The sequence below is a fragment of the Pteropus vampyrus genome, unplaced genomic scaffold (genome assembly GCF_000151845.1).
Source record: "Pteropus vampyrus isolate Shadow unplaced genomic scaffold, Pvam_2.0 Scaffold28, whole genome shotgun sequence".
Taxonomy (NCBI): Eukaryota; Metazoa; Chordata; class Mammalia; order Chiroptera; family Pteropodidae; genus Pteropus; species Pteropus vampyrus.
The window spans coordinates 5,523,623-5,539,206 of record NW_011888809.1 but is presented as its reverse complement, the minus strand read 5'-3'; the positions used below and the strand labels follow the sequence as shown (position 1 = coordinate 5,539,206).

At 34.4% G+C, this 15,584-nt stretch overlaps 1 protein-coding gene across 1 annotated transcript in view; it reads right to left on the bottom strand.

The window, feature by feature from the left end:
• WDR35 (WD repeat domain 35) overlaps positions 1–15,584 on the bottom strand; it is a 78,281-nt gene that overhangs the window by 23,727 nt on the left and 38,970 nt on the right. Inside the window, exons 15-20 of the mRNA XM_023528503.1 lie at positions 12,455–12,565; positions 12,045–12,105; positions 6,279–6,423; positions 3,430–3,499; positions 2,362–2,415; positions 392–501 (exon numbers count right to left, since the gene is read on the bottom strand). Of these exons, the coding sequence (XP_023384271.1) occupies positions 392–501; positions 2,362–2,415; positions 3,430–3,499; positions 6,279–6,423; positions 12,045–12,105; positions 12,455–12,565 (551 nt within the window). The remainder of the gene's footprint in view (positions 1–391; positions 502–2,361; positions 2,416–3,429; positions 3,500–6,278; positions 6,424–12,044; positions 12,106–12,454; positions 12,566–15,584) is intronic.

Below are 15,584 nucleotides of genomic sequence, written 5' to 3'. Positions count from 1 at the left end.
TTACCTGTAGCCATTCCACTTCAAAATCGGCTCATCAGAATTTGGGATGAAGACAGAAATGGCTTTAAATAAATAACTACCCGTAAACAAATTTTTATAAATTTGATAAAAGACACAGACTACTCTCCATTTTTCTTCCTTATGAGGAAAAAGTATCCAAGGGGATTAAAGATTATATTAGAATCTATATTTTGCTCAGTTAGAGGATGATCTGTAAGTCAAATATGGTAAACATAAATATTTAAATAGAAATACAGTATAGTAAAACTACACTGACCTATAAGACACGTTTAAAACAAACACACATCTTTGCATTTATTACATAAATCCAACAATCCCAATTGACAACTTCTAAATCTAACATCTCTGTGAGAAGAGTTTACCGACCTACCTAGAGTTGCAGTTCAAGGATAACTGGTAGGCTCGATAATTAAGGGAATATTTCTGGATCAAACCAACATTAGGAAGGCTGTACCTCTGAATGGTGCCAGATTCGCGACCCTGTGGAAATTACTTTTGATTAATAAAGCAAATTTACCATAATAATATTAAATTACAACTGCAAGTCTCTATATGTTCATACATTTGCTTCAAAAGCCCAGTGATGGTGTCGTAGCAAATTCGCAATTCTGATACTGAGTCATGTGACTGAGTCTAGATTTATCTCCTGTCTTAATTAAAATCTTTTAAAAGTGGCAGAAGGTGATCAAATTTTTTTTCACGTAACATTCAAAAAAGAAGTCAGAAACATAGATCTTTAATAATACACACAATCTTACATCCCCAGGAAGAAATACCTAGGGTTATTTATAGTTGCTGTCTAGGTTAACATTCGGGGTATGTTAAAAGCTAAAATATAAAGCACTCACTGAATTAAATTCATACATATGAAAAATCAATATAAGATCACCATATAAAACAGTTACTTCCGAAAGACTACTTTTTTTATCCTATAGCTATCTATCTGATACGAGTTTGTGGCAAAGGGAGAAGATCAGAAAGCAGTATTAGTTTAAATGTGTCTAAAACAAAGTAAAATATGTTTCTATGCAACTCTGTACAACAAGCCTTACGGCTGACGGATCAACAGTAAAACAGACAAGAGAGAGCTGTGGTTTCCGAAGCCGTGGCAAGTGGACACAGTGAACAGCTTCACTCAGCCAGCGGAGGCTCCCTCTCCCCTCTCTACGGGCAGCACTGCTTTGGGGCATGATTCTCGAGAGGGACCCTTCAGAAAGGCTGGGGAGAGAGAGGCAGGCAGTAAGGGGGGAGGATATTTTTTAATGTATGGGCTTTAAAATTTTTTAATATATTGGGGTACAAAAAAAAGATACTGTTTTTGAAAAAGAGAGTCTTGTGGCTTAAAAAGTTTGAAAAAGTAATAGTTCTAAAAATTGTTAACATTTCAGCAATGGAAAGCAGTTTTAAATGCAGAGGAAATCTCCATTCAAACTTATGGCTGGTATGAAAACTATTTGAGAGCATTTCTTGTAGGTAGACTGCCATTTAGGAATTAAGTCAATTTTTCTGAATGATCCAAGTTGCATGTTTTTTTTGTTTTTGTTTTTGTTTTTTTTTTGCAAATGTCAGAAACACATCAACAACAAAAACCCTGCCACACAGCAAAGAATCTCAAAAGAAAACAAGATTCCACAGACCTAAGACAAACTGCTTAAAACATACACCCAGTTCATTTGGTGAGGAAAAATGAATACTATGTGCTTAAGATTTTTTCACCTTAAATTAGCTAATGGCTAAAGAACTTAACTAGAACTGGAAATATACACTACTAAGGCTCTGTTTACATAATTCAAATTCAATGACTCTATCAGCATTACTATATTAAACATTTCTCTCTAAAATGAATAGTTTCAAATGCCAGAACTCAAGAAAAAACACTATAACATTGATTTTATTTGAAAAATTCAGCAAAAATTTGCCATGTACTTCTTTATTTTACTGCCTAGCAAACACACCACCTCGTCATTCCAAGTCTTCAGTCCAAGTAGCTGAGCCAGAACACTTGGTCCAATATAAAATAGCGGGCCACACGGACAGGGACACTTCCTAAGTCCTACCAGCACCATCCAATCTGCGCCACTCTGCCTGCTCTCCAGAGGGCTCATTCGACCCACTGCCGCTCTCCCCAGCTGGCCCCCATTCCACTACTTTCATAAACAGCTCTTTTTACAAACGGTTAACAATTTGTGAGGCAATCTTTAAAAATCTTATTTCTTATGTTGGACTTAGTGAAACTTGAGTGCTTGTGAGATGATAGTCAAATCCAAAATATATTGCTTTATTCTATTTCTACAATTCAAAAAATTATTATTCATAAAATAAATTTCTTTCAAAACTTACCACAATCAATGTTTTATCAGATGCAGTTATGGCACAAATTGGATCCCTTGTGCCCTAAAATAAATCAATTGTTACTCATTAAACAAATATTTACTGAATAACTAATCTGATATAAGGTAGTATGCGATTTACTAAGAATACTTGAACGATACATGTATTAACTTAACAAACACTTACTTTATTGAGCACGTACTATTTGCCAGGCACTGAACTAAGCACTAGAGAGACTCGGATGAATCTTTGCCCTCAGGGATTACTCAAAAGACTCCTGGGGAAGAGAGTGGACAGAACACCCACCTACAGTACAGTATGATAAAAGTAGAGGTACACGCAGGAGTTATGAGAACACAGAGGAAGGAGCATCTCCCTGCTACAGAAATGGGCACGAGGCAAAAGCCTGAGCTTAGTCGTAAGGGATGAAAAGATGGTAGGAGGACCAGCGCAGGCTACTACCCGGATGGATCTCAAGAGCCTATGCTTAGTGAAAAGAAGCCAGCCTCAAAAGGGCATTCATAAAAACATTCTCGGAGTGACAAAACTTCAGAGGTAGAAACAGATTAATTTGCCAGGGAACAGGGATGGGGCTGCAGAGTGGGTATGAAAAAAAAAAAAAATGTACCACCATGAATAAGTAGCACCAGGCAAGTTCCTTTATGGGGATAAAATCACATAAAACTACATACGCACACGTACATGTAAAAACTAGTGAAAAGAATAAGGAATCAGGTCGTGTTTGACAGTATCGTTACCATGTCAATTTTGTGATTTTGATATTACACTACAGTCATATAACGTGTCACCATGTTAACTGGGTAAAGAGGTTCTATGTGCTACTTTTGCAACTTCCTGTGAGCCTATGATTATTTCAAAATAAAATGTTTTTTAAAAATCAAAAGAAGAAAAAAATAGCAAATCTAGAAAAAGATTTTCAGAATAGAAAAAGTTTTAAAGAATTACTAAAATAATATGCAATCACTAGAAACAAATTCTTTTTCAGGTCTCAAAATGAAATTACAGTATTTCCAAATCCAGATATTAACATTTGCTGGCAATAATAAAATCACCTACTTGAATGGCTTTACTATAATCAAGCACCCCATCCACTGATCCAGAAGGAGTATCATCAACATGATAAATTCTGGGGGGAAAAAATCAGAATTTCAAAGACAGTATAAAGGTCATAGTATATCATAATCTCTAGAACAGTTAAAGGATTGGATGATAGCAAAAAATATTGTTATTTAACATAAATGTCCTTATTATTTTAAAGAGTTCTTGACAAAGCTCAATCTTATAAAGGCAGAAACTATCTACCAGGTGTTTACTAGTTATACAACTGATACATTCATGAAAGCTGTGCCAAAAATACATATGAACATTGAACCACATACTTCCAGTGAATTTATGAATAAGCCCCAAGAGTTGTTTTTACCTTACTTTCCAAAGGAACGTCAGTCAGAAGTAACTTCTAATACTCTGTTATCTCTCCGTCGTTTCTCCATAACTGCCCTTCTATCAATGTGTTTAATAAAGGTAAAACTTAGATTTACTTGGGAAGCTCTAATTAATGGAAATTTTGTTCTGAAGTGAAAATCCTTCCCTATGCATACAGCGTTACCACTTCTGGATTTCCACCATCTCTCTGACACCTTCATCGTAATACTTATTCACACCACAGGATCACTGCTAGTCAGTCTACTTGCCTCTCCCCCCAGAGGGTGCTGAGTTTCCTGGAGTCAGACTACATCTCCAGTGTGAAGCACAGTGACACATATTGTCAGGTGCTCTATAATGTCTGCTGAAAAAATATTAAAGAATATTTTAACAGAGTAGATACATCAAAGAGTAGCCATGATGCTCTGGGCAAGTTACTTAACTTCTCTGAGCCTCAATTTCTCCATAAATAAAATGATGTTTGTAAAGCACATTCACACCGAGCCTGATCTATAAAAAGGGTTCAAGAAATCGTAGCTATAATATAATCTAATCACAGGAAAATCAAGCTACTTTTCATCTTTAAAATATAATGAAATTTTATCATCATTAAATCGAAATCATAATTGTACTTTCATCAATGTAGCAAGGAGATCAAATGTGAAATAAATTTAATAGAAATATATTAAGGACAGAAAGGTGTACTAATTTAGAGGTAACATGTTTCTGCACTTTAGTACATTTCTATTAAGTATATACAGTTACTAGTTCTACTTAGTAATCACAAAATAAAAGTCAAAGGTCAGAACAAGTCTCTCAAGAGGTCATTTGACCCACCTTCCTCTCTTAAAACAAGGTAGGTAGTGGAAGAAAGGCCAGTTGAGTACAGTGGTCCAGAGCCAGATAAAATAGCTTTATGTCCCACCTCTACTTATCAGCTCGTGACCTTTGGAAAACAATTTAAGCTTGTGTGTCTCAGTTTCCTCTCTGTGAAACAGGAATAATAGGAGTATTATTAACTAGACTTACATAGCATCTGCCACAGAAGAAGTATTCAATGTTGGCTGTTATCGCCAACATCAACTGTATTTTACAGATAAGGAAATTGAGGTCCAGAGAGAATTAGCCCAAAGTCATTAAAACTAGTAAATATGTCCCAGATAGAAATATAAGGAAATGCTGTCTTCTTTATTTAAACAAAATCCAGAATCTCTTTAGCTGGCTCTCGGAGGACACTCACTCTATGGAGAGGCTAGACTTTTCTACCTCAACTCTGTCCTAAGATGTACATTCTCTCCAAAAACTGCAAGTCTCTTATTGTTGCTACCACTGCCACATACTGTCCTCAACATGCCAGAGATTATTCCCGTTAAGTCTTTCAGAAGTACTGAGAAGACAAGATACAGTATTTTTCAACTGTTTTTTTACTGCTTTCACGTGAACTCACATATCCAAACTACTTTTACTAAGAATATATCCCCTATCTTAATACATGAGTGAGTCTTAAAGGGAAAGGAAGATTGCGTTAAGATTCCAATATGTGTGGAGAAAATTATTTGAAAAAGCAACCTGGGATTTCTGACATGACTGCCCCCCGCCTACCCCACCAACATAGGCCTACGTGGTGACAGAAAGAAATCTAACTATGGCTGATGAAATCTAACTATGGCAATGCAATATACATATATATACATATATACCTTACTGTTGAATTGTACATCTGAAACTTTTTACTGGATTTCATTAACCAATGTCACCGTAATAAATTTTTTTTTTTAATTTATAAAAAGAATCATTACGTTAAAACATTCAACAAAATGCTTTACTTAAAGGCTTAAGATAACAACAAAGGGCAACGTACATAGAGCATCACTAAAAGAGATACACTAAATGCATCTGCACCTTGAGAAGATCCCCCCATCCTGGCTCCTAACGTCTCGATGTGGTAGAGCCCTCTGTATCTCCAATTACTAATAATGGTTCCAAACCCAGACTCCCTGGAATCCAGGGTAAGAGAGAGAAGCCAAGCGACCAGTATGTCCTACCTGAGACCATCTCCATATCTGCTCTAAGGACCTGCATCTCCTGGGGTGAACAACACTAGAATCACCCCACCCTGTTGGAAAGACCTGTACCACTAACACACAAGAATGAAGCTTTGGTTAGACATTCAGATCTCAACCAAACAATCAATGGAGCATTATAACTCTAATATGGTGAGAGTAGATGAATGAGAACAGCCTTTTCCTTATAAAAATATAGATTTCTAGTCTATGTCTAAGGGCTTTCTTTTATTACTCCATGCTTACCTCTCTCTTATTTTGATAAACTGAAACAGACACATTCGAAAAGTATTCAAATTAATGGGAAAATATTATTTATATTAAAACAATTTAAAGTTCTCATGACAATTTGTAATTAGCTATGTCTGATTTAAATGTGATATGGTTGAGCTTCTAAAAAATATGCATCAAAAGGTATACCTTTCTCTCCCTTCCTTTCGAGACCGCGTGATCTGATTAATTTCCAATGCTGTGAGCTTCTTTGCCACACGATATTGCCAGATATAAAATGCTTCTTTTGAAGCTGCTATCACATGGGTTTTGGTCATTGCAACAAATAATGGTACTATTAAAAAGAATATTAAGACAATTAGGTTACAGTTACACACAATCACAGGATGTTTGTGATGCCAAGGACTTTAGTGATCACTGAGTCCAACCCCTCATCTTACAGACAATATACCCCATGCACAGTCTGGGAAATCAGATAAGGGTCAAAAGCTTGTAGAACCATATAAAATATTAACTCAAAACAAATCAAAGACATAACTATAGAACTCTTAGAAGGAAACGTAAGAGTAAGTCTTTGTGACATTGGGTTAGGCAATGGTTTTTTAAATATGATACCAAAAGCATAAGCAACAAAAGAAAAAGTAGCTAAAGTGGACTTCATCAAAATTTAAAATATCTGTGCTTCAAAGGATATTGTCAAAAGAGTGAAAAGACAACCCACAAAAGGGAGATTATATTTGTAAATCATATACATGACAAGGAATTGTATCTAGAATATGTAAAGAACTCATAACTCAAAAAGACAAATAGCCCAATTGAAAAATGGGAAAAGGATCTGACTAGAAATTTCTCCAATAAAGATATGCAAATAATCACTAAGCATATGAAAAGATGCTCAACATCATCAGCCATCAGGCAAATGCAAATCAAAACCACGATGAGATACCACTTCGCGCCCACTATGATGGCTAGAATCACGAAGTCAGACGATAACCAAGTATTGGCGAGGATGTGGAGGAATGGCTGGAATGTAAAGTGCTGTACTCACTCTGAAAAACAGCTTAGCAGTTCCTCGACATGCAAAATATAGAACGACACATGCCCCAGCAAGTCCACTTTTAGGTATAAACCCAAGAGAGATGAAAACATATGTCCACACAAAAACTCATTTACGAATGTTCATAACAGCATTATTTATACATAATAGCCAAAAAGTAAAATCAGCCCAAATGTCTATTAACTGATGAATAGATAAGTAAAATTCCATTCCTTCCAACTATCCCCACTACCATTATTGCTTGGTCCAGGCATTTACCCTTCCCTCTGATCTCATATGTCTTATTTTTTCATTAATTTAGAAAATAAAATTCTCCAAAGTTCCTTCCTAATTTAGGAACAGTCTCCTAAACATATAACTTTTTTCCATCTGTTGCATTTCTTAGAGAACATTTCATTAAGCTCCTACTGTGTACCTTTTGATGAAACAGATAGTCTCATCACATCCATCTTACAGATAAAGAAATGGAGAATTAAAGAAATAAAATAACTTGTCCAAAGTCACAAAAAAATAAACAACATAAAATTAAACATAAATTCACATAAAATATATTTTAAAAACTTCATAAAAGATCATTTTAGTACCTAATTTCTAAATTCATGATTAAAATGATTGGATAAATATTATGCACAGTCACCATTTCTATGGCCAGAATAAACGAATGGTGTTAACAGCAGCTACCATTTATGGAGTTCCTGCCACAGGCCAAATAAAGAATATTTAAGGCAGTAAGAGACTTAGAAACCGAACAAAGAATTAGAAACTAGACCGATAGTATGATGTTAACTGAAGAAACTAAAAACTTGGGGATTCAAATTCAAGAATTTTTATATGCTAAATAACTCAGTATAGTTGAATCATATTTAAAAAATTTTTTCCTTGCAATTGTCAAGATTTTTCTAGTTAAAATGTGTAGTATTACTAAACTCTAGAGGGAGCCAGAAGCCTTTCCTTGGGGATGGAAGGCTGTCCTGGGCTTGGTGGCAAAGCCTGTGGGGAACGCTAAGTGGGACAAGTCGGCACGCAGGGCCCAGGCTTTGCTCAGCTCTCACTGACCCCATCCTCACCAAATCACAAGACATTTGCTAAATACTTAGTAAATTCTATCACGGAGACTCTGATGCTGGTAACTATCATACGCTGTATCTGATGTGAAGTTCACAAACCATAACTGCTTTCTAATAAAATATTTTCCTGAGCATATAAAAGCATTTTTCTAACCAACATCTACTTACAATTATAAATTATACTCATGTCCCTTTTTTCTGACACATCCTAAGTAATCACAAGAGTTTATCATTAGCCTGATTAATTCAAAATTAAAATGTTAGTGGTTTACAACAAAAGTCAAGACTTCTTAGATTCAAATCCCAGGCATTTGCTAACTCATCGGACTTAAATTACTTATTCTCTCCAAACCTTAGTTTACTTACTGTAAATTGAAGATAATAATACTAACAATAATACCAACCTTATAGACTTGCTTTAAAGATTAAAAGAAATAATAAATATGAAGCATAATACAGTGACTGGCATAGAATAAACGCTTAGTAATAATAATTTTAAAAGCCAATATTTACTGAATTTTTAAAAAATTATGAAAGGCATACATTGTAATAGTTACATTAATTATAATTATATAGTTACTATATATACCATATAATTATATTAATATATAATTAATCTATTACACATGTTAACTCACAACCACTCTATCAGGTAGACATTATTATTATCCCCCACTTAGCAGATGAAGAAACCGAAAGACTTGGAATGGTTAAATAACTTTCTGAAGTTGCACAGCTAGAAAGCAGCAGAGCTGGGACACAAACCCAGTTAATCTGGCTCCAGAATCTATGCTCTTAACCACTATGGCACAGTGCTTCTTACTAAGGGTTCGTAAGTATTAGGTGTGGTTGCTGTTGTTTTTACTCATATTACCCCCATAGGTTTTTACAATAAAACCATATACAGATACACGAGTCAATACAAAAACAAATACAAATATACCTGAAACATGTTCTTTTCAATCAGTACGGCAGTAATTTCAGCAAGTTCACATGGGCAGCTAACCCTATCTACATAAATTATGTTAGATCTTTATTAAAAGATGCATCCCATCCAAGTAAATTAGTTTTAGTTTCCTAAAACTAAGCCTCTCAAAAAAAGTTAGAAGACCAAATTTTAACAGATAGAATATTTTAGGGGGAAAAAAAAAAGTCCTTCTCAACTATTCAATTTCTGCAAAAAGAAACTCAAAATATCTAAAAAGATTATTGGGGGAAAATTTTTGAGAAAGTAATTATGCTTTCATTAACATAACTTTGTAACATTAACAGGTAGTAGTTACTAGCCAAGCAAGGATATAAAATGATTTAAAACAATCTATGAAATCATACATAAGTAAAAATTGTTTGCAATATTTAAATGCTGAGACCTGAAATAAATGTTTACATCTATAATGTTCCCCTACTTTCCACTTATTCATTTCTCAGCCCTTGAAAGAGCTGATAAACTGAATTTGCACTGCAATGTCTCCATCAATGTGTCTCTCCGGAATATGAGGAAGGCTCAGTGCATGTGTTACAGACGATCGCTAGGAAGCCCCTACACGCTCCCTCCAAAACGGCTGCAGCATGAGCCCCTGGTACCTTTCAGACACTTTTCATTCCTCTGCAAATGCTGTTTTCTCACTTTAAAATATCACCTGAAGAAATACTTATCCTTCAAAACTCAGCTCAAATGAAACATTCTCTTAGTAGAAAAGGTGTTCCTAACATCTTTATGCATTGATATCCATTTATGTAACACTTAGCACTGAAACGTCTAGCACACAGCAGGGGAGTAATAGTCATTGTACAATGGGTTAACTACATTTTAATGATCTGTTTAGACATCCTACAAGAAACATCGTAATTAATTTCTTAGCACTCCTGGTACCCAGTAGAATACCTGAAATTGTATATACTCATTGATGATTTGCTAGATAAATGGATTATATTTTAAATATTTTCATACATTCAACAAACTCTTGCTATGGGGCAAGCACAGTAGGCAGTGAGGATACAGAAATGTATCTTTAGATCTTTAGAAAGCTCCAAATCGTATGTGGAAGATACACAAGAAAATCAATAATCGCAGTGCAGAATAGTACTTTGAATGGAAGCACACCAAAGGTATTTTGATGGCTCAAAAGAAGAACACAGAAAAGGGTACCTAACCTGACTAGAAAGTACAACAGAGTCCCACAAAGTAAACTTCTATAACAATGAAAGTTTCTATAGAGATTGTCAGAAGGAAGAGTGAGTGACAAAAAAATTAGACTCTCTAGTAGAATATCAGTTAGAAATTGCTTTAGCCTCCAGTCATGAAAACTTGGCATAGAAACTTTTTTAAAAAAGAATTTTACAGGATATGTATGAAACAAAAATGTTGAGTCTTGGCTGAGTTTATTGCAGACCAATGAAAGAACTGTTTGTTAAAATTTCAGCCAGCAAGACTGCAAAAAAAAGTTTCAAGACTAAAAATACAAATAATCACGCCCTCAGGCATTTGCCATTTTATAAAGGTGAAGGACTTAACATCTGGCTTTATTAAAAAATTGACTACCTACGATCAAAATTAATTTGAGGCTAACTCTATCATCATTATGATTCTATGTTAAAACTTGATACTAGAAGAAAAAGCATATTGTCAGAAGACTGACAGAATTCACCCCTTAAATTGTTATGTTTCTAATAAATAGAAAATATTCATGTGACGAGTCTGTAATAATTTTAAGCTAATCCCTTTAATGAGGAAGACTAACGTGTGTGTATACATATATGTACATAGAAACATATAAATATAGCTATGTAACAATAAACATAAGATACGAAGTTGAAAATTTTAAGATATAAAAGTGAGTGACCAAGACCCTAAATATAAAGCATAAAATCTCTGAAGCCAGTAAATACTTTTCACAGTTTCTTGTATTACCCAAAGCGCTTAGCAAAATAAAACACTTTAGAAGGCAGACATGAACATTTGACTGTTAAGGCTAAATGTGAAATCCGAAAAAAGAGAGAGAGAGAGAAAGAGAGAGAGACTAGTTCTCGGATTCACAAAATAATTCAATGGGTTTCAATTTTTAAAATCTAATATTTTTTCTAATGCCATATCCAATAAACTACCACACACTTTAAAAGAAAACCATTACATTTTGAAGCTATAGTGAAATGGCAGCAAAACACTTGGTAATGTTTTTTAGCAAAATACTTAGAATAAGATTTGAAATTTTTTAACAGTAACTTTCCTAGCTGTTGGATACAAGGGATGATAAATCTAAAGAAACAAATGTCTTCTGAAAAAAAAAAGTCAGGAATTTTTGAGAACTGTCCCTATTAATGGACTGATTTCATTAGAAAATTCTGGAAAGAGCAAACTCACTTTTACAAGCAGCTAAAGTGTATTTTTATGGAAGAAAGGAATTTATAGGCAGTTTATTAATAATAAAAGTGGTTTAAGGGCAAAATTCTTTCTATAACCCTCAGTTTATTACATACTAATCATTACGTTGCATACCAATTCCTATACAACTATATTTCCCATTTGAAACAAATTATGGAGGTATAGCAATTGTGAGATTGTGAGACTGTGAGATTGTTATAAATTTTAGATAGAATCACATTGTAATTGATTGTAGTAACCAGGATACTTCCAGTTAATACAGTGAAATGGAGCAGTATTAATAATCATACCATGACACCAGGTATAAATTGGATCTGGCAAGCCAGGAAGTATGTCGATCCTTGTTTTGGAAAATACCATTCTGATTAATAATACTACTGTTAGGTTTTTTCATTAGTTTTACAAATAAAACTTGATTAAAAAGGAAATAAATATTAACATTTCCTTACCAATATCAATGTATTTGGGATCCAAGGGTGTGCCAATAGAATTACAAAGAACTAACACAAACTGTGAACAAATGAAACGAAAAGTATCAGAACTCCTGCTTATGTACAATAAAGGAAATGACGCTTAATGTATCATGCTTATCCCTATTTTGAGTATCACTGAGAAATAACTGACCAAATTGTTAAGTCAAAGACTAGCACATATACATAATCTACTGCATTAAAAATAAAGAAATATGAATTGAAATTAAACTAAGGCTGACTTGTCAATAATGGAACATCGAGGCCACTTAATAAACACAAATACACTGGCTACTTTTCATTATTTATACTTCTAAAATTCCTGATCACCTATAACCTCGAAACTCATCACTATCCCACAATCAGGTAAATAAGAGCTTGTTTGTTACCAGTGCACCAAACGTTTCCATCTCGCTCTCCTCCTTTGAAGCATGACATGAGAAGCACGACATGGCATGAGAAATCCAGAAAAATGCAGTTAACTCAGAAACAGTGTAATCCTATCTAGCGAAAATTACTTAAAATGCCCATTAGTTAAAACATACACAGATAATGATCAATTCTTGTTAGAAAAAGTAATCGAGCATAGTGCATACTTTATATCATATTATTCTAAAGTGATCATTTCATTTATCGTACTATTGGTTACCTTTTCTATATCCGGTACTAAGAATACTATTTGACTTAGATGCTTTCCTGATTAGAATAATCATTTCAAATTAGCCAGTTCTCTACGTACTATTTATTACATACAGACTTTGTCTTTCTTTTTTCAGCATCTCAAGCAAAAAGTTTAATTTCATAAATACAATCTAAATGACAAAAAATTATACTAAAATATCAATTTATTCTTCCACTCTTTAAAATAAGCTTACTTACTCCTCCCAAATCACACAAATAATTAGTATTATTTAGTTTACTTATCATTTATATGCTCATAGTTTACAGATTCAAATGGTTCCATAAGACTTCTTACTGAAAATACAAGTTTCCCCCAACTTCCCATTTCTTGCTCCCTAGAGTAATTACTTTCAGCTCCTTTAACTCGTCCTTTTGATATTTACCTCCACGAATCTCAATAACATGTTTATAATGCTTCTTCTTTGTTTTGTTTCAATTTGGGGCATTATCTATTGAGTTCCCGCCATCAAAAATAAGTATGTCACTCCCTTCCACCCGCCACTTCCCCAATGTGGCTCTCATCACATAGGAACACACTTCCATCTCTCCGTCTTTCCACTTATAATTGTGTTAGATCAGCATTTAGGATTTAATATATTTATTAGACTTCAATTAAAAGTGTTTTTAATTTGAAAAACACCAGTGACTTTATCATTCTAACTATATAAATACCATTCATAGATGAGTTGTCAAGTATATCGTGATTTATGCTCCTTTCAAGCACATTTTGCTTTCCCTGTTGGTAATTATCTCTATTATTTTCTCTTTGTTCAGTTATCTCTGTATTTATTACTAACTCGAGTACCCAGTTACCTCCCAGTTATGTATACCTCCTCTCAAGGGTTAAACCATTAATTTCATTCCGAATTCTTCTGAAACCGTGTGACCTGCTTTCATCTGATGACTACCTAGGCATGTTGCATAACTGTCGGTTGGTATCACTCTTCACCTTGTTAGGTTGTCGGGTTTCTTCCTCTCTCTTGGTTTAGTCTTCATTTTGGTGGACTATACCCTGAAGTAACTTTCTAAAATAAAGAAGCTTGGAAGGTAAAATTTTGGTGATCTTGTACATTTAAAAGTGTCTTTATTCTATCTTCATTTTAATTATTATTTTGCTTAAGATATGGAATTCAAGGTAGGAAATCCAATTCTCCAAAATAATGCTGTTGACAAGTAGAATATCATTATGATACCTGATCCTATGAAGTCTTTTCCCCTCTGAAAGCTTGTAGAATCATCTTAACCCCAGAGTTCTACAATTTCACAATGATGTGCCTCGATGTGGAAGCATTTTTATTCACTGAGCTAGACACTTTCAATCTAGAAACTCAAGGGAAAAGTCCTTGAATTTTTTTTTTTCAGAGTTACTCTCTTCCATCTGCCTGTTCACTCTTTTTAGAAATGCTGAACTTCCAGGACTGGTCCTCTAATCTAATTTTCTCATCTTTTCACTCCTATTCTCCATTTCCTTGTCTTATTGCTCCACTTTATAAGCGTTTTCCTTCATTTTTATCTTCTAATTCTTCTGCCAAATTTTTCATTGTTATCATATTTGCAATTTTCAAAAGCTGCTTTTTCTATAGCATCCTTTCCTTGTTTTATGCGTGTAATAATATTCTCTTAACTCTCTGAAGATCATTTGAAATGATTCTTTCGAAGTGTTCTTCTTCTTCTCAGTTCTTTTCTCCTTGTACTTATTTTTGTCTGTCTGTTAAAGCAGGTTCTCCAGAGAGAACCCTTCCACTCTCCTACCTGAGCTACATGTTTATCTGCCAGGGTTCTAGGAACCAAATGGGAAAAGACAACTGGGGGTGTCCGAATAGTCAACTTTTATTTGAACTGCCTTGTTTTCAGACTTCCTCCGCCCTTATCTATGTTTGGTGCCCTTTGGGGCAGACTCTTTAACCTCCCTGGCAAGTAAACTCCTGTCTCCCTAGGTGGTAGAAGGGCAGCTGCCACGGGCTCCATAGGAGGAAGGGGATTTAGGAAACTGCTTCTTTATATGCCTCTTTTTTTTTTTTTTTTTAAGTTTTCTCTTTCCTGCATCTTTGGTACTTCCAAATTGCTTTTCTGTTTGTTTCTTTCTTCTACCAGGTACCGTCAAGTCCTGTGTCTCTTTAGGATTCTGTAGTACAAACTGGTTGCTTCTTTGCTTTCTGCGCTGATAATGCAGGATTCAGCTTTCTTAGGTCTGCTAAGGTAATTACCACCGATCCACCTACTCTCCAACCTCCAAAAATATGTTGCCATTTCCTCTCCTTTTCTGGTCCCCATGGGCTTATGACTTCTTTAAAAATACCTTGCATAATACTGTTGTTTTAGTGAGTTTCAGGAGAGAACAGGGCCAAATGTAGCTGTTCAAATGGCCACTTAAACCAATAACTGGGATAAAATAATTTATAACACAGCCAAAGACAACGGTAGCCCTTTTTGGAAAAATGCTCATGCTTCTGCAAACATTTAAATTTTAGCATACTTTTTTAAAAAAGGCATTCTTTATATTATTTATTTTCTGCTATATAAGAGACATTGACTTTTAAAGCAATATATCTCTAAATAAGAGTATATTTCTCAATGTCAAGGATATCCAAAGTGTTATAATGGTCACTGTTAAATAATTTCTTGAGCATGATACTAGACATCTGGATATTCATTTTTGCTTACGGAATGTTAACTTGGAAAAGGACTGTGGTATTTTAAATATATTTCAAAGACAAAAGCTTCAGTACTGAACTAGTCAATATGAAATGTCAGTGGATTAGCTGATTGGAGAAAAAAATCAGGGGACACAGAACAAATGGAGTCACATAATTTTCCAAAACAGAGGTCTAGACAGAC